The 21,045-nt window shown below is 35.3% G+C and overlaps 1 protein-coding gene across 1 annotated transcript in view; it reads right to left on the bottom strand.

Moving 5' to 3' along the window:
• IQCN (IQ motif containing N) overlaps positions 1 to 12,885 on the bottom strand; it is a 54,287-nt gene extending 41,402 nt beyond the window's left edge. Inside the window, exon 1 of the mRNA XM_051975798.1 lies at positions 12,834 to 12,885. Within this exon, the coding sequence (XP_051831758.1) occupies positions 12,834 to 12,839 (6 nt within the window). The 5' untranslated portion in view covers positions 12,840 to 12,885. The remainder of the gene's footprint in view (positions 1 to 12,833) is intronic.
• Between the last annotated feature and the right edge of the window lie 8,160 nt (positions 12,886 to 21,045).

Genomic DNA, 21,045 nt, shown 5'->3' with positions numbered 1-21,045 from the left:
GCTGAATTATATAATGATCTCCTGGTTCTGTTCATTTTACTCAGCATCAGTTCATGTAAGTCTCTTCAGCCCCTTCTGAAATCATCCTGCTGGTTATTTCTTACCAAACAATAATATTCCATAATATTCATATACCACAATTTATTCAACCATTCTCCAATTGATGGGCATCCACTCAGTTTCCAGTTTCTGACCTCTACAAAGAGGGCTTCAGCTAATAATCTTGAAGAAAATACACTAATGGGGCCTTGAGTTGATGGTACTAAAGAAATACTCTCAACTCCTCAGAGTACCCCTAAAACTGTGAAGAGAAGATGCAACTTTGCTCTATGCCCCCAAATGAGTATAAAATAATGATCCTCAAAGCTTTTCTAGGCTATGTGTTGGGCAACATTCTGTGTTAAATATCGAGCCTTTTACATTTTCGAGGAGAGATCATGAGGGTCTAGATTCAAAGAAGGAATAGATTCATATAGAATGAAGCTTGAAGGAACAATCACCCTAAGTGTAGCCAATGAAAGGGGAAAGGGATGGCAGGTCTGAGATGTTGCAAAGAAAAAAGAGATTGAGAAGGGCCATTGGCCCTAGGATCACCTTAAAGCAAGAGACTTGGACTTCTAGAATATAGTAGAATAAAGTCAAGAACTTGTCAAAAGTCCCCTACAAATAATTTTAAAACAGTACCTTAAAACAAATTCTGCAGCAGAACTAACAAATCAACAGAAAAGGTCTGTTTTACCAGGGTGATAGTGAAATGCAATTCAACCCACATAAATCAGTAGCAGGCTTTGGGGGATACTGAATAGTCAGTAGCTTCTGGAACTCTCAGCCTACATATGGGAAGAGGGTTGAACAAGTGGTCAAAAAGACCTTACAGAGATATTTTAGTGGTACTGGGTGCATGTACTATTGCATTATTGCTTCCAGGTCACAACCCCAGCACTTGCACACCAAAGCTTGGAGGCCACAGGAGAGTGGGATTCCCACAATTCTAAGGCAGAAAACAGTGCTTTTATAGTTATTCACAGAATAGAGTACAGGCCAGGAGAGCAGTAATCCTACTTCTCCTTAGATAATATCCCTTTGGAAGAAGTGAAAATATATAGATCCCCCGCCCCAGAACCAGCTCTGAAAACAGCAGCACAAAAATCCTGAAGCTTGAGATAGTGCTCTCTTTACCCTGGGAAGAGAACTCAACTTTATTTTTTTTAATTTTTTTGAGGAAATTGAGGTTAAATGACTTGCCCAAAATCACATCACTAGTAACTGAGATTTGAACTCAGGTCCTCCTGACCCCATGGCTGATGCTCTTATCTATTGTGCCAAGAAAAAGAGTCAACAGTTTGCTAAAAGAGGCACAAAAGATAGTGAAGAAAATAACACCTTATAAAATAAAATAAGCCAAATGATAAAGAGGGCACAAAAATACACCAAAGAGAACTTATTTTTTTTTAAATAGGTCAAATTGAGAAAGGTGCACAAAAATTTACTCAGGAAAATAATTCATTAAAAAATTAGAATTGGGCAAGTGGAAATTAATGACTCCATCAGACACGAAAAATAATAAAATTAAATCAAATGAATGAAAAAATAGAAGAAAATGTGAAATATCTCATTGGAAAAAACAAATTGGAAAATAGTTTGAGCGATGATAATTTAAGAATTATTGGACTACCTGAAATTCAAGATCAAAAAAAGAGCTTAGACATCATATTTCAAGAAACTATCAAGGAAAGTTGCCCTGATATCCTAAAACCAAAGGGTATAATAGAAATTGAGAGAATCTAGCTATCACTTCCTGAGATACCAAAATGAAAATTCCCAAAAATGTTACAGCTAATTCCTAAAGCTCCATGAGCAAGGAGAAAATTTAAACAGCCAGGAAGAAACAACTCAAATATTGTAGAGCCACAGCCATGGTAACACAAGATTTGTCAGTTCTGCATTAATGGATCTTGGAATTAAACTCAAAGTCTTGAAATGTGATATTCTGGAAAGCAAAGGAGATAGGATAACACCCAAAAATTATTCACCCAGCAAAACTAAATATAATTTCAATAAAGAACCCAGATATGCTCTTTTAGGAGAAGAGAGTGATGATGGCCATTGCTGAGCCACATAATTGCAGATAAACGATGCCATTCAAATCCCATTATCTTCTTCATGAATGGATATTTCTAGAAATGAGGGACCACAGAAAGCCCTAGAGCTTCCCCTATCAGTTTCTGTGTCTTCCAGTGGACAGATGGACAAATCTAAGAACTATAGCACCTACAACTAATTGCACAGATGGCATAAAAATGGCCTCAGGAAAACCAGGTCACAGAGATAGGAGTCTGTACAAGATTGATCTTTAATTTCTGATAAACTTTCACTTTGCTAAAATTCATAAATTTTTATCATGCCATCCAACAATCCCAAATCCATCAACCCCTATGCAGAGGTCATTCAATCCCTTAGTACCAAGATCTCCCCATGTCCATGCTCCTTAAATCCAATCACCAAGGGCCAAATGCTATCACCAGATATATCAGCTTCAAATTCCCACTAAATGTCCAGGCCCTAAGATCACCAAATTCATTAAGTTTGCCAGAAACCCTGAGTCTAAGATTATGAAACCCACTGATCCAAATTGACTAAATTGAAGTTTACTATTGAACCCAAAGTTGTCAAATCTAACACTAAAGTCACCAAGGCCACCAAGTCTAAAGCCAAGGTTATCATGTCTAACTCTAAGGTCATCATGCCCAGTGATTCCTTTTTTTTTTTTTAAATAACTTTTTATTGACAGAACTTATGCCAGGGTAATTTTTTACAACATTATCCCTTGCACTCACTTCTGTTCCAATTTTCTCCCTCCCTACCTCCACCCCCTCCCCCAGATGGCAAGCAATCCTTTACATGTTGAATGGGTTGCAGTATATCCTAGATACAATATATGTGTGCAGAACCGAACAGTTCTCTTGTTGCACAGGGAGAATTGGATTCAGAAGGTATAAATAACCCGGGAAGAAAAACAAAAATGCAAGCAGTTTGTATTCATTTCCCAGTGTTCTTTCTCTGGGTGTAGCTGCTTCTGTCCATCTTTGATCAATTAAGGCTCTCTTTAGCGAAGAGATCCACTTCCATCAGAACACATCCTCAAACAGTATCATTGGTGAGGTATATAATGATCTCCTGGTTCTGCTCATTTCACTCAGCATCAGTTCATGTAAGTCTCTCCAAGCCTCTCTGTATTCATCCTGCTGGTCATTTCTTACAGAACAATAATATTCCATAACGTTCATATACCACAATTTACTCAACCATTCTCCAATTGATGGACATCCATTCATTTTCCTGCTTCTAGCCACTACAAATAATGCCCAGTGATTCCAAGGCAAACCCAAGTTGTTAGTACAAAGGCTCATGGGTTACTAATCCCAAACCTTCAAAAAAGATGCTTCAATACAGAAGATCATGTTAAACCCTAATTATTTTTTCTTAGGTAGAGCATGATCATTCACTCTTTTGGGCAAATAAAAGAAATGATGTCACAGAATTAAAAAATAAGACAAGGCAGCTAGGTGGCACAGTGGATAGAGCACCAGCCCAGAAGTCGGGAGGACCTGAGTTCAAATCTGACCTCAGACACTTAAACTTCCTGGTTGGGTGACCCTGGGCAAGTCACTTACCCCCAGTTGCCTCAGCAGGAAAAAAAAAAACAACAACTCAACGTGGATCTTTTCACCAATGAGATGATTCAGACCAGTTTCAACGATCTTGTGACAAAGAGAGCCATCCCCACACCCAGAGAGAGGACTGTGGGAAATGAGTATGGTTCACAACATAGCATTTTCATTTTTTGCTGTTGTTTGCTTGCATTTTATTTTCTTTCTCATTTTTCCTTTTTGATCTGATTTTTCTTATATAGCAAGATAAGTGTATAAATATGTATGTATATATTTGATTTAACATATATTTTATCATGTTTAACATATATTGGATTATTTGCTATCTAAAGGGGGGAAGTGAGGAAAATTGGAACACAAGGTTTTGTAAAGTTAATGTTGAAAAATTATCTATGCATATATTTCGAAAATAAAAAGCTTTAATAAAATAAGACCTTATAAAACAGAGAAAAACAGAAAAATAGAGAAAAGAAGATTGACAAATGAATAACTTGGAAATGGAATAGAGGAGGAAGATCAATCTTTTGTCAGCTAGAAGCTCTAGTCTTCATTAGGTATGCAAAACATGTGAAAGAAAGTAGGATGTAATAAGCCCGGAAAGGGAAAGGAGAGAGATCATAAAATTATAAAGATTTCTGTATTCTCTACAAAGAGGATTGGAGAGACTTACATGAACTGATGCTAAGTAAAATAAGCAGAACCAACAAATCATTATACACTTCAACAACAATACTATATGATAATCAATTCTGATGGACATGGCTCTCTTTTACAATGAGATGAACCGAATCAGCTCCAATTAATCAGTAATGAACAGAACCAGCTACACCCAGCGAAAAAACACTGGGAAATGACTGTGAACCACAACATAGCATTTGCCTTCTTTCTGTTATTGTTTGCTTGCACTTTTGTTTTTCTTCCCAGGTTATTTTTACCTTCTTTCTAAATCTGATTTTTCTTGTAAAGCAAGAAAACTGTATAAAAATGTATACATATATTGTATTTAACATATACTTTACCATATTGAACATGTATGGGACTACCAGCCATCTAGGAGAGGGTGTGGAGGGAAGGAGGGGAAAAGTTGGAATAGAAGTTTTTGCAAGGGTCAGTGTGGAAAAATTACCCATGCATATATTTTGTATATAACAAGCTATAATAAAAAAATATAGAGAAAAAAAGATTTCTGTATTGTGTTCTAGAGAAAATTAGAGTTGTTACATATTTTTTGAGTAGACAGTGACATGGTCACACTTGTGCTTTTGGAATATTAATTTGACAATCATGTGAAGAATAGATTAGTGAGGGAAGAGTGGAAGTAGGGAGACAAATTAGAAAGAAATTATAGCAGTCCAGGTCAGAAGTGATAAGAATCTGCTCTGCATTAAAGGTTTATGTAAATGGAGAGAAGGAGATGGATATAAGAGCTGGGGTACAGGAAAAATTGAAAGAGTAATATAACAGGAATGGGGAAATGATGGAAAGGTAAAAGTGATGGATTTTCTCCAATTGATAAATGATCAAAGGATATGAATAGGCAGTTTTCAAATGAAGAAATTGAAGTTATCTAAAATCAAATGAAAAAATTCTCTAAATCAATATTGATTAGAGAAATTCAAATTAAAATAACTCTAAAGCACAATCTCATGCCTTTCAGTTTGGCTAATGTGACAGAAAAGGAAAATCATAAATGATGGAGAGAATGTGGGAAAAATGGGACATTATAATGCACTGTTGATGGAGTTGTAAACTGATCCAACCATTCTGGAGAGCAATTTGGAGCTATGTCCAAAGAGCTATAAAACTGTGCATCTCCTTTGATGCAGCAATACCACTATTAGATCTATATCCCAAAGAGATAATGAAAAAGAGTAAAGGACCCACATACACAAAAATATTGGTAACAGCTCTTTTTGTGGTGGCCAAGAATTGGAAACTAAGGGGATATCCATCAATTAAAGAATGGCTGGACAAGTTGTAGTATAGGATTGTGATGGAATACCATTGCACTATAAAAAATGATGAGGTAGATTTCAGGAAAAAAACCTAGAAAAACTTATATGATTTGATGCTGAGTGAAGTGAACCCAACCAGGAGAACATTATACACAGTGAACAGCCACATTGTGAGATGATCAGCTTGGATAGACTTAGCTCTTCTTGGCAATATGATGATTTCAGACAATCCAAAAAAAATCTGATGGAAAATGTCATCCATATGGATCCAGAGAAAGAAGTATGAATGCAGATTGAAGCATACTATTTTCACTTTTTAAATTTGGGGTTTTTTCATGATTTTTCCTTGTTCTTATTCTTCTTTCACAAGATGACTAATATAGTAAATATGTTTAACATGGTTGTAGATATATAGCCTATATTGGATTGCTTGCTGTCTTAAGAAGGGTCTAGGTAACGGAGGGAGAGAGGAAAAAATAAGAACTCAAAATCTTATAAAAATGAATATTGAAAACTATCTTTACATACAATTGGAAAAAAAAACACTATTAAGTGCAAAAAAATCAAAGATTATCCCAAGTTTGCAGACCTGGGGTGACTGTATGGATGGTGATACTATCAAAAGAGATGGGAAGTTGTAGAAGAGGGATAGTTTGGGCGAAAACTTAATGAGGTCTGTTTTGAACATGCTGAATTTGATGAGTTTGAGAGAGTTTAAGAGAAATTAGGGCTAGAGACATAGATCTGACAGTCAGACTAACTTATGGAGTCTGGTAAAGTCACTAAAGGAGGGAATCTACATAGAAAGAAAAGCTCTCAGAAAAGACCCACAATTAAAGGGAAAGGGATGATGAAATAGCAGAGGAGACTGAGAAGCTGTGGTCCTACAAGTAGGAGAAGAACCAAGAGATTATAATGGTATACTGATAGATGTTAACAACTGGCTTTTGGGGAGGTTAGATGGGTAGAAGTATGTAAATGCATTTTTAAGTTTGATACAGCTTATTTTATTAACATTTTCTCCATAAAGAGTCAATAAGGAGAATCAAAAAGTAAGCTCTGAAGTATTTGCCAGCTTCTGAGTTTTAAATACTCATCCTGAAAATTCAATAATTGGCTTTCTTGAGCCAATTTGAACTGATCTCAGCACTCCCAAAGCATAACTGTGCCATAGAAGCAAAGGAGGTGAGAAGACACAGATACTGTCAGGCAAAAGCCACGGGGAAGTCAAGAATAAGGATTGAGAAAAGCTCATCAGAGTAGCAGTTAAAAGACTGATGACAGTCGTGAAGGCAGTCATTTTAATCAAATGACAGATTCAGAAGCCAGATTGTGAAGGGATTACAAGATGCTAGCAATAGGAGGTGAGGAAATGTGTAACCCATCTTTTTTTTTTCCAGAGTTTGGCAGAATCAGATAAAGATTTTTTTTAAGGGTCAGGAAGACCTAGACATGTTTGTAGGAGAAGGAATTAGTGGATAAGATGAGACTGAAAATGAATGATTGAGAGGGAAACTTTCAGAGGAAAGTAGGCAACATGATTAAAATGATGAGTGGAGCCATTAGTTTTCATAAGAAGATTCATCTTTTCATCAAATTAGGGGAAAAAAGAATAAAGCAGGGAATGATGAAGAGAATTTGAATTCAACAGACCATAAAGGGCTAGAAGGAATTTTAGAGGTCATCTAATCCAATCTCTTCATTGTACAGTTGAGAAAACTAAGTCACAGAAAAGTGAAGTAATCTGCTAATCTACCTACAGTCATACAAATAGTAAATGGCAGAGCCAGCAGTAGTTTAAGCTTTGGAATGGGCAAGAAAATGGATAGCCTCAATTTTCTTTCTTTTGATCTTCTTCCTTTTAAATATTTCCATGATTTTCTTTTTTTATACAAAGGCATCATTTTTCAACAATTCATCATCATTTCCAGTAGAATCTCTCCTTGTAATAAATAAGTAAATGTAATCATGAAAAGCAAAACAACACACTGTAAGCCCCATTCTTGTAATCTATAGTATGATAGCTTTCTGCCAACAGGCAAGAAGTATGCTTCACCATCTCCTCAAGTCACAATTGGTCTCTTAATTCAGTTCCTCATTGCCTTTTGTCTGTCTATTGTAATACCTTTCAAATTGACTTCCCCACCTCAATTCTGTTCCTATTTTCTAGACCGTCTTCCACATGGGCATCAAGATGCCTTTTCTAAGCTATAGGTTTATCTATCCAATTCTCCAATTCTCCAAGAAATACCTGATTATCCCAATTACTTCTAGAATCAAACTTAAACTCCTCTGTTTGACATTCTTATGTTATTTTCTTAACCATGTACACTCCAATGCAATCATATTGACTACATGCTTTACCACATATACAATACTTCATCTCTCAACTCCATCTTCATACTGGTTGCCCTTCATACCTGGACTCTCTACCTCCACACCTCTGTTTCCTAACTTTCCTGGCTCCTTCAAGACTCAGCCTAAATCCCAAGTGTTGCAAAAGGCCCTTCCTAATGCCTCATTCATACCTACCCCCACCCCACCACCATCCTTTTATTCTAAGAGTGCTTTCCATTTATATGATTAAAATATATACATATATATATGATTTTATTTGGTTTTGGTTTGGTTTTTACCTTTTATTTTGTATCCCTAGATACAAATATAATTATATAAATATATATACAAATATAATTGTAAAAGTAATGACACATAAGAAAACCTTAAGTGTTGATGGATTGAATTCCCCAATTAAACTAATTCATTTGTTACCATCCCCTCTGCTCACATCATCTTCATCTTCTCCATCTATGATAAATTTATCATTAGATAATCTCATTACCAGGAAATTCATCATCTTAGAGGTTGCTTCAGTTTTGTTCCCATACCTCTTCAGTACCTTCAATTGCCTTGTTTCTGCCCCTCTGTTTAGAGTTGAAGGACAGAGGAAAAACTCCCATATCCTCAGTTTATAAGGGCTCAAAATACCAGGTACTCTGTTTGATTTCTACTCCATCATCATCTTCATCATGTCCCCTGGGTCAGATACCCTCTGGGACTCCTCATTCCTTTCACCTTCCTTTTGAGAATGGGTGTACCTCAAAGATATTGTAAGTTCAGTTCCAGACCATCACAATAAAACAAATATCACAATAAAGTAAGTCACATGAATTTTTTGTTTTCCTCATGCATATAAATGTTAGGTTTACACTATACTGTAATCTATTAGGTATATAATAGTATTGTATCGGCAACATCAATATTTTTTTTAAATTTTTATTTAATAATTACTTTATATTGACAGAATCCATGCCAGGGTAATTTTTTTTACAACATTATCCCTTGCACTAGTTTCTGTTCCGATTTTTTTCCCCTCCCTCCCTCCACCCCCTCCCCTAGATGGCAAGCAGTCCTTTATATGTTGGATATGTTGCAGTATATCCTAGATACAATATATGTTTGCAGAACCGAACAGTTCTCTTGTTGCACAGGGAGAATTGGATTCAGAAGGTATAAATAACCTGGGAAGAAAAACAAAAATGCAGATAGTTCACATTCATTTCCCAGTGTTCTTTCTTTGGGTGTAGCTGCTTTTGTCCGTCATTTATCAATTGAAACTCAGTTAGGTCTTTTTGTCAAAGAAATCCACTTCCATCAAAATATGTCCTCATACAATATCGTTGTCGAAGTGTATAATGATCTCCTGGTTCTGCTCATTTCACTTAGCATCAGTTCATGTAAGTCTCACCAGTCCTCTCTGTATTCATCCTGCTGGTCATTTCTTACAGAACAATAATATTCCATAACATTCATATACCACAATTTACCCAGCCATTCTCCAATTGATGGGCATCCATTCATTATCCAGTTTCTAGCCACTACAAACAGGGCTGCTACAAACATTTTGGCACATACAGGTCCCTCTCCCTTCTTTAGTATTTCTTTGGGATATAAGCCCAATAGAAACACTGCTGGATCAAAGGGTATGCACAATTTGATAATTTTTTGGGCATAATTCCAGATTGCTCTCCAGAATGGTTGGATTCGTTCACAACTCCACCAACAATGCATTAGTGTCCCAGTTTTCCCACATCCCCTCCAACATTCATCATTATTTTTTCCTGTCATCTTAGCCAATCTGACAGGTGTGTAGTGGTATCTCAGAGTTGTCTTAATTTGCATTTCTCTGATCAATAATGATTTGGAACACTCTTTCATGTGAGTGGTAATAGTTTCAATTTCATCCTCTGAAAATTGTCTGTTCATATCCTTTGACCATTTATCAATTGGAGAATGGCTTGATTTCTTATAAATTTGAGTCAGTTCTCTATATATTTTGGAAATGAGGCCTTTATCAGAACCTTTAACTGTGAAGATGTTTTCCCAGTTTCGGCAACATCAATATTATACAACGATCAAGTCTAATGTGGCTCTTTCCAACAATGAGATAATTGAAGCCAGTTTTAATGATCTTATGATGAAGAGAGCCATTTACACCCAGAGAGAGGATTGTGCATTTTCATTCTTTTTGTTATTTTTCACTTGCATTTTATTTATTTTTTCTTCTTTCATTCATTTATTCATTTAATGCATTAGATTATAGAATCCTTAATGGCATGTATTGTCACTTTTAAAAAAACAATTGCCCCACACAAGGATAAGGTTAAAGTAGTTTCTTTGTGACATGATGGTACCTTGTACACACAATGGAATTATCCTCCATCCCTGCAGTCTGTCTTCCTGGAGGTTGCATTTTATTTTCTTATTCATTTTTGTTCTTTTGTGATTTGATTTTTCTTGTGCAGCAAGATAATTGTATAAATATCTTTATATATATTGGATTTAACATATATTTTAATATATATAACATATATTGGATTGCTTGCCATCTAAGAGAGGGAGTGGGGAGAAGGAGGGAAAATTTGGAACACAAAGCTATGCAAGAGTCAATGTTGAAAAATTATCCATGCATATGTTTTGAAAATAAAAGACTTTAATAAAAAAAGAAAATAGTATTGTGTCTTAAAAAGGATCCATGTATATACATTAATTTTTAAAAAATACTTTATTGCTAAACTATCATCTGAGCCTTTAATGAGAGAGAAACTTCTAGTGGGAGTGTCTTGCTTTGACGCTGACTAATCAGGATGGTAGTTGCTGAAGGTTGAGGCAAAATAAATTTTGCCACTTCCATTGACTCTCCTTTCACAAAAGATTTCTCTGGAGCAGGTGATGCTGTTTGATGGTATTTTACCCATGATAGAATTTCTTTCAAAACTGGAATCAATGCTCTCAAACCCTGCCACTGCTTTATCAACTAAGTTGATGTAATATTTTTTAATATATCTATGTCTCAGGGAAGAGAGAGATCCGAGGAAAAGAAGAGAAATGAGGAACAGCAGATTGGTGGAACCATCAGAACACATACATTTATCCATTACATCTTACATCAGCATGGTTCATGGTGTCACAAAACAATTATCATAGCAACATCAAAAATCATTGATCCCAGATCATCATAAAAGATGTAATAAAAATGAAAAGCTTGAAATAATGTAAGAATTATCAAAACGTGACACAGAGACACAAAGTGAGCAAATGCTATTGGAAAAATGGTCCCATAGACTTGCTTAAGACAAGTTACCACAGGGTATTCAATTTGTTTAAAATCAACCACAAAAAAGAGCAAAAACCAGCCCCACACATTATCTACAAAACACAATAAAACAAAGCACAGTACTATGAGGTCTATAGGTCTTCACTCCCCTACCCACATTAGATTGTTGTTTTTCCTTTGTTTTTGAAGAGGACCTGAAGAGGACTGATATCAGAGACATGACATCATAACATCAGGTGAATTGGATTTAATCAAAGGAAGGCTGTACAAGAATATAAACTCTTTGAAAATAGACATTGTCTTTCTTTTTTTTAAATTTGTATCCCCAAAGTTTTGTATAGTACCCGAAACATATCAGGTACTTCAAAATGTTTAAATTGGTAATAAACAAACAAATAAGTAAATAGACGTCAAAATATTTTTTAATCCAATAATTTATTATATACAAGAGTAAAGGGAAGGTATTTGGTGCCTGTTCATGTGTCAGGTGGTATGTCTCCACATGGAGAAGGCCAGAAAACTTGTTTCTGGGAGAAATTTCATGAGATGGAAAGAGGTGCAAAGAAATGTGGGAACATGCAATAGACATTCTGTAATTGGTTCTAGTTGATTAATTATGTTAAAGAGAAGGTTTGTTGATTGACTGGAGAAATTTAAAAATCTCATTAGCTTCAGCATCTGACAAGAGACAATTGAATAAGGAAAGAGTCTTCTGAGTCTTTTAAAGGGGCCTGGATCCTTGGACTTTGGATTTATTCTTCTTTAATCTAGATGAACAAGAGGGAGCCTCCAAGACCTTAAAACTTTTGAAAGGTCAAGAAAACATTCTAATATCCAGGAGTCATCCTCTGAGAAACAATGAGTGACCTCAAAAATTCCAGGCCAACAGAAGTTAAGAAAAGGACTTATCTGATAGTTCTGATTTCATCATGAATTTAGGACTTATGCTGTCAGAAGTGAACTAAGCTTTCAGATTGTTCCCCCAAAGATGGAAATGGTGTAGGGGAGGTAATCATGTTCTCAGACAAAACAAATAAAAATTTACAATGTTAAGTCAGATAAAATAAATTACTTTATATTTAAATGCATCCTAGTAATGAAATAATATCATTATTAAATTTATATACACCAAATAACAAATTCACAAGAAAACCAAATTGTAAAAAGAAAAAAAAATAGTAACAATAATTGTAGGAGACTTCAATGTTCCTTTTTCAAAACTAGATACATTTAATAGAAAAATATACAAGTAAAGTGTAGAACACAAGAAACAACTGAAAAAATTATATTCAAAAGACTTAAGGAGACTTCTGAATGAGAACATTATGAAATGTACATTATATTCATATGAACATATATTTCTTAGCATCACACAGTAAATTTACAAAAATATAAAAGGCAGAAATATTGAATTTTTCTTATAGCTATAACACAATGAAAATAGCAAATTTAAAAATGAATCCAATTTTTTAAAAATACAGATCACAAGGGAGACTAAGTAACAATAACCTGAATAATAAGTAATCAAAGAGCAAATCATAAAAATAACTGAAACTGTGAAAAAAGAATGATAACAATGTGACAACATACCCACATATGGAGAATACAATTAAGTCAGTCCTCAGAAGAAAAACTATTTCTGGAAGAAAAATTAAAAAGCAGAAAAAACAGAGTTAGTGAATTTAATATATATATATATTTTTAAACTAGAAAATTAGCTAGATAAATATTAGAAGAAATGTTAAAAACTGGAATAGATAAAATGGGAAAACAAAAATCATCTCAGAATGATAAAACTAGAATATTTTTAAAAGCTAAAAATATCAATAAAACTTAAATTAACTTGATCCAAAAAGGGGGAGAAAACAAAACAACAAAATTTTAAAACAAAAAAAGGTGAGTTTGCAATGAACAGACAAGAAATAATAATAATAATTAGAAATTACTATATGCTGGCAAATAAAAATTTAAAAGAAATGAATGATTACTTCCAAAATTAGAAAATATTCAACTAACAAAACAAAAATTGAAAATTTAAGCAATTCAGTTTCAGAAAGAAAAACTGAATAAGGTGTAAGTGGGTTATCCAAAAAAAAAAAAAAAAAAAAAAAGAAATACTCTCCTATACAGATTTTTTAATCAATTCTATCAAGCATTTAATGAATAATATTTGTGCTATAAGAATTGTAGATAGTTTAAAAAAGGAGTTCTTTGAGTGAATCAACTTGAGGAAACCATAGGAAGCTTTTGAAAGCATCTACTTATGAAAAGTTGGGACACAGAATACTTAATATATTTGTTACTTTTGAAAAACAACAACAAAAAATTAAGTAGAGATGTTCATTGTTCTAATTGGGATGCATGGAGACAAGAAAATGGCAATGCTCTAACTAATTCACAGAATTAATATCATATTATAGAAGAAATCTACTATATAAGTTAGTCTAGATTGTTTTAGAATTGACTCGGAGAATAAGAATCTGTCCACTAATGTATCTTCCTATGGCTTAGGTTTAAAAAAAAAAAAAAAAAAAAAAGAAAAGAAAAGTTTGGAGTTTTACCCCCAGATTTGATACTGTCTCCTAATGAACAAATGAAGCATGTTCTACACAACAGCAGGGAAGCTATATCCAAGTTAATAAAAAGTGTATTATTGCTGAAGATCCTTTATAAGCTCCAGCTCTCTTTTTGTTAATCAGCAAATTGTCCATAAAAGTCACATTTTATTTCAATTCTTAATCCATAGCAGCAAGCTAGTCTGAGTCAGGCCTGTCCCATAACACACACATCAATCAAACTTTATAGAACTGGACAAAATATTATTTCAAAATTTATCTGGGGGAACAAAAAGGTTTAGTATCTCAAGGGAAATGATAAAAATAAGTGGTAATGTAAAAGATCCATGCTTCCAGATCTCAAACTAGAAAGCTGCAATTACCAAAACTTTTGTCATAATTAAAAAAGAAAAAGTAGATCAATGAAACAGATTAACATGAGAAAGAAATTTTAAAAATTAAACACAGTAATCCTGTGTTTGATCAACTAAAGGATATAAACTAGTCAGGAATGTTTTCCCTGTTTATCATGAACTGGCAAAAATGAAAAGCAGGTTGACAGGAAATAGATTTAGATTAGCATCTTACCCTATATACCACAATAAGTTCAAAAGTAATATGTTACATAAAAATAAAAGGTCACATTATGTTTTTAAAAATAGAGAATGGAAGGAAGCACTTTTTACAGCTATGATTGAAGGTATGGGAATAGAAAGAATTTCCCCAACTTTTTCTCTGCCTTCCCCTCTCTGGAGCCATGCCATATATCAAATAATATTTTTTTTAAGGGAAAAAAAAAACAAACTCTGAACTACTAATTAGTACATTGAGAAAGTCTGAAAACATGTTCAACTGTATTATATCTGTTGGATTTCATGTCTCTACAAAGTGATAGATTTGGGGTATCCTCTCACATCCTTTCATTTAAGTCCTGCTTGAGCTTTATAATTTTGTTACATTTACTATTCAGTTTTTTTGAAGTGCAGCTTTTCTTTACATTTCATTATTGTAGTTACTGTGTATGTTGTTTTGTTGGCTTTGATTATTGCATTCTATATCAGTGCATGTAGATCTGTCCAAGTTTCCATGGATTCCATGAATTCATCATACACATCATTTCTTATAGCATAATAATATATCATTTCATCCATGTGCCACAATTTGTTTAGCTATTCTCCAAATGATGGGTGTCGACTTTATTTCTAATTCTCAAGTATCACAAGAAGTGCTACTACAAATATTTTGGTGTATGTGGAGACTTTCTTCTTTCCTATGGCTTCCTTGGGATATAAAAGCCCAGTAACAGAATCTCTGGTTCAGAGTATAAATATAATAATCACTTTATTTGTATAATTCCAAATTGTTTTCCAAACGGTTGCACCACATCACAACCCCACCAACAATATATTAGTACACCTATCATTCCAAACCACTCCAAAATTGATTATTGCCATTTTTGTCATTTTTGACAATTTGTAGCCTTTGAGGTAAAGCATCAAGGTTATTTTATGGAAAGAATTCTTAACAAACCAAGGTTTAGATAGTGATGAACATAAAAGAGTAATTAGATAATTTCAAATAAAACTTAAAAGCTTTTGCAAGAACAAAATCAGTGTAACTAGGATAAAAAGAGAGTCAATTGGCTAAATCTTATAATATCTCTAGTTAAAAAATCTAATATCTCTAGTATAAGTCTAATACTTGAAATTGACTAGTATTGGCCCAGATATTTAAGACCAAAAGATATTTCCCAATATAGGATTGATCTAAGGATATAAAAATAGTTTAACAAAAGATTGGAACCTATCAATAATCACTTGAAATATTACTCTGAATCACTAATGATGAGATAAATGCAAATAAAAAACTCAGAATTTGCATCACTCTCAGCAAATTGGTAAAGAGGACAAAAGTTGAAAATAGTCAATGTTGGAGAAGCTGTCACTATTAGTTAATGTATTCTGGAAAAACAATTTACAATTATATCAGAGAGAGATAGACAGACAGAGACATAGAGACATGGAGAGAGACAGAAACAGAGAGAAGGAAAGAAGAAGGACCATTTTTAATGTGAGATCAGGGTGAGACACAAAAATTGGGAAGATCATCTGAGTGATGTGAGACGAGGAGAGGAGAAGAGCTCTCAGTAAATGGGCTCATTCCTCTCATCCCCATGAGATATAAGCTCACAACTCTGAGATATATGGCAGACAGGCAACAAGCATGGGTTACATGTTGACTATATACCAGTCACAGAAAAAATCCAGCATAGAGGACAAGTCAAAGAGGGATTCCCTCAATATTGTGAGCTCCTTAGAGACTCCTGTTTGTGAATGACAGAGTGTAGTTTGCATCAAATACCTGGACACTGTAAAAACTGGAAAATATCAAAGGTCATTCAAAGGAGTTTGTCTTGTCTATCCACACAGAAAAGACCAAAAGGATGAAGAACATCTATTTAGATTTCCATTTGTACTTCACTATGCATCCTTATATGAATTTATCTGATAATATCTTTGTCTGGGATGGGCAGTAGAGATGGATAATGAGCTGAGGGTCCAGAACTGGAAGGAAGGAGGAGAGAGGACTAGATTGCTTTCAGGAACTACAAAGCACTTTGACTAATTCCAAGCTCCTTACAACAGAAAAGGCCTTTGTTTCCAATAAAAGTATTTTTCTCTAGTAGCAGGACCTGGAACTCCACTATCTTGACAAACTGAAAATGGCTATAGAAGGAAGTATGTTGGGTATGAGCTAGCTGCAGCATGTAATCAATAATCAGCTTCAAAGACAGGTAAGACTAACGCACAATATTTGTACAAGCTCTTTGACAAAGGTATAAGGGAATCGTATGCGAGAGAACAAAGATGGCCTAGTCCCATGGTCCCAAGGAGAAGGGATGATAGGTCATAGCCAGAGAGCTCTACTCTTCTCTTCATGGCACTAGGAGAAATTGAGGAAGGTCTTCAACATATAGGGTGGGCCCTCTGTGGCTAACTTGAGGAGAGGACACAGAGGAGTGGCTCTGAGAAAGAGTTCCAATAGGTATCATTCAAAGAACTAAATCAAGATTACAGATTCATTGTAGTATTTATTTCTTTAGAGTATTTTAACATTTTATTTATGTAAGCCTTGAAAATCTTTTAAAATCGACTACAATCAATAAATATTGACTATTTGGCAGGTGAGGTAAAGAGATCAAGTGATTTCACGATCACCCACATGTCTCCTGATTCCAAGTCCATCCACAATTCTTCCCACAATGACTTTAGGTTAGATAAAAGCAATGGAAACTGGCTGGGAAGAAGCCAGCATCTGAGACCTAAGGGCTCTCTGAAGCCAGCTGGCTAGACCCGGGTCCCCTCCAATTTTAGAGTTCCCTATTTCTGAAATAGACTCTGGACCCTGAAATGGCCTGCTCCCCCATAGAGAGGCTGAAGATCCAGGGGACCAAGACTGGCAGATGACAGGATTGTTCCCTCAAAAAGGCGCTTCTGTTCCCAATCTGATTAGATGGTAATATGAAAGCTTGGTATTCAATCAATGTGGATTCAACAGAAAGAAGTTCAGACACACTGGATAAAGAAGGAGATTGGGAGCAGATGGAGGTGGGGAAGAACATTCTGAAGCATCCTTTCTGCTTCCAAGAGCCAAGAAGAAGGAAAGGATCCATTCTACAGAAAGGACCAGCAAGGTCTTGGGAGCATCAAGGAGAAGAAAAAGGAAAGTGGGATTATATCCAGCAGGTAATATCTGTGGGTATCCCAAGGCACCTAAAACCATATACATTTCCAGTATTGAGACAAAGGAGTAGAAAATCATTTTACAGAACAGACCACCAAGGTTTCCCTAGAGATGTCAGGGTAGGGGGAAGGAGCACTAGCACCTAGCAACCTTGTCCACCTGGGTGGGCATAGACCGGGGGCTCACCTGTTACTGCCCTGGACCCAGCTACCAGAACGATGCTCTTCACACGGAATCCGGGAAATGGCAGGGGTATTATGACCTGCTGGAGGTTCTAGCCAATCCCAAGTCCTCCCAAACTGCCCTACCATCTACCTACTGAAACCAGACAGGTTTGGGGGAGAGAAAGAAGAGAAGGGAATAAGCATTTATTAAATACCTAGAGCATTAAAGCATGGAACTCTGCTCTTGACAAAAGAGCTCAGAAACAGGGTGGGAGAGGGAGGGAGATTTGGTAATGGGGGGGTAGTTAAGATGTCTGACTGTAGAGAATGGGGATAGAATGCAGGAGAGAGCTGAAGAATCCTGAGTGATGGAGAAAGTGAGAGTTAGGGAGACCTGAGTGAGGAGATGGTTATTGAGGATGCTGAGTGGAAACAAACTCCTTGTCCCCATCCCCAAGCAAGGGAGTAGGTGATGTTACCTCTGAGATGACAGTTGGGACTCCTGGGTGGGGAGGACAGCAGAGGAGGGTTACTACTGGAACTCTGGTAGGATTGGGGAAAGGTGGGGGGAGGAGAGGAAGTGACACAGCTCAGCAGATCTCACAGTTAAATGGGACCCAAAGGCCATCGAACCTGAACAGGACTCCTTTCTGCAAAAAGAGCCATCTAATCTCTACCTAAAGATCTGCAGGGAAACTCACTCCCTCCTTTTAAACAAATTGTATTTCCATGCTGAATTTAACAAACATCAAGTAAAATAGGCATTTCTTAATACGTGGTAGAGCAGAAAATGAGCATTGTACATAAAACTACAGATCTTTGTATGTACAAGAATGTTTGTGGCAGTCCTCTTTGTAGTGGCCAGAAACTGGAAACTGAGTGGATGCCCATCAATTGGAGAATGGCTGAATAAATTGTGGTATATGAATGTTATGGAATATTATTGTTCTGTAAGAAATGACCAGCAGGATGAATACAGAGAGGCTTGGAGAGACTTACATGAATCGATGCTGAGTGAAATGAGCAGAACCAGGAGATCATTATATACGTCAACAACCATACTATATAATGATCAATTCTAATGGACCTGGCCATCCTCAGCAATGAGATGAATCAAATTAGTTCTAATGGAGCAGTAATGAACTGAACCAGCTACACCCAGCGAAAGAACTCTGGGAGATGACTAAGAACCACTACATAGAATTCCCAATCCCTCTGTTTTTGTCCGCCTGCATTTTTGATTTCCTTCACAGGCTAATTGTACAATATTTCAGTGTCCGATTCTTTTTGTACAGCAAAATAAATGAATGGATATGTATACATATATTATATTTAACTTATACTTTAACATAGTTAACATGTATTGGTCAACCTGCCACCTGGGGGGAAGGAGGGGAAAAGTTGGAACAAAAGGTTTTGCAATTGTCAATGCTGAAAAATTACCCATGCATATATCTTGTAAATAAAAAGCTATAATAATAGTAATAATAAAAAAACTACAAGTCTTTGTTAGTTTGCTTTTCTTTATTTTTTCTTTCTTTCTTTCTTTCTTTCTTTCTTTCTTTCTTTCTTTCTTTCTTTCTTTCTTTCTTTCTTTCTTTCTTTCTTTCTTTCTTTCCCTCTCTTCTTCCTTCTTTCCTTCCTTCCTTCTTTATCTTTCTTTTTTTGCCTTCTTCCTCTTCTCTCTCTCTCCCTCCCTCTCTTTTTGTGTGTGTGTATCTCTGTCTCTCCCTGTCCCTCTAACTTTGTGTCTCCTTTTCTCTTCCTCCATCATTCCCTTTGTTTCCCTCCATCTTTCCTTTCTCCCTTACTATCTCTGTGTCTCCCCCTCCCCCACCATTTCCATTTGCTTTTCCTCTCTCAATACCCTGGCCCTATCCCCTCATAACTCTCCCATCAACCTGTTGAGCAAAAAAAAGATAAAAGAAAACCCAAGCCTTTGTAACAAATATACAAATAAACAATCCCCCCACCTTGACTGTGTCCAAAAATATAGGTATCTTTCCACATAATAAGACTATGATTTAACAAGAATTATCTTTTCTCTGGAGCTATGGTTGGTCATTGCATTGATCAGGATTGAATCTTTCAAAGTAGTTTCTTGATAAAGTTATTTCACAAATTGTCTTCCTGATTCTTTCCACTTCACTCTATATTAGGTTTTCCCGCATTTCTCTGAAATTCTCCATTTTGTCATTTTCTACAGCATAATATTACATTTCTTTCATATGTCATAACTTATTTAGTCAATAATTGGCAAGCACTTAGTTTTTTGTTACTACAAAAAGAATTGCTATAAATATTCTTATATATATGAATCCTTCTTCACTTTCTTTGTTCTCCTTGGAAAACAGGCCTATTTGTATTTCTCAGTCAAAGTAGTACAAGTCAATCATAGTTTATTAACTTTGGGTACATAGTTCCAAATTGCTTTCCCAAATGACTGAACCGATTTACCTTTCCACCAACAGTACATTATTGTGCCTGTTTGACCACAGTCCCTTTGACATTTGTCATCATCATAATAATTAGCTTTTACATGGCACTTTTAAGGTTTGCAAAGCACATTATGTATTTTTGTTTGATTCTCACAAAATCCTGTGAAGTAAATGCTATTCTTATTCTTGCTTTACAAAAGAGGAAACTGAGGCAAAGAAAAATTAAATGACTCAAGAAGGTTCTCATTGACAGCAAGTATGTGAGGCAAAATGTGAATTCATGTTTTCTTGACTCTGCATCCAGCAATGTGTCTACTGCAACATCTATTATTTCATTTAATATTCACAATAAGCCTCTGAGGTAGATGCTAAGATTATCCCCATTTTACAAATGAGGAAACAGGCTAGAAGAGTTTAATTTACTTACCCAAAGTCACATAGGTAGTAAATGTGTAAAAGTTTAACTGTATTGGTTTTGCTTTATTTTATTCTGAAGCATTTGTTTATAGCAATTGATAGCTCAGATTTCTTCCTTGGAAAACTGTTCACATCCTTTGCTTATTTAAGCACTGGATAATATCCTTGTTCTTATAAATTCAAATACATTTGTTATATATCTTTGATATAAGATATTTATCAGAAAAACTTACTGTAAACATTTATGGCTTATGAATGTTATGGAATATTATTGTTCTGAAGAAACAATCAGCAGGATGATTTCAGAGAGTCCTGGAGAGACTTACATGAACTGATGCTGAGTGAAGTGAGTAGAACCAGGAGAATATTGTATACAGCAACAAGACTATACAATGATTGGTTTTGATGGACATGCTTTTCAACTGTGAGGTGATTTCAGGCCAGTTCCAATGGTCTTGTGATGCAGAGAGCCATCTGCATCCAG

The sequence above is a fragment of the Antechinus flavipes genome, chromosome 1, assembly GCF_016432865.1.
Source record: "Antechinus flavipes isolate AdamAnt ecotype Samford, QLD, Australia chromosome 1, AdamAnt_v2, whole genome shotgun sequence".
Taxonomy (NCBI): domain Eukaryota; kingdom Metazoa; phylum Chordata; class Mammalia; order Dasyuromorphia; family Dasyuridae; genus Antechinus; species Antechinus flavipes.
The sequence above is the reverse complement of the archived record's forward strand: the minus strand, read 5'-3'. Positions and strand labels throughout refer to the sequence as shown.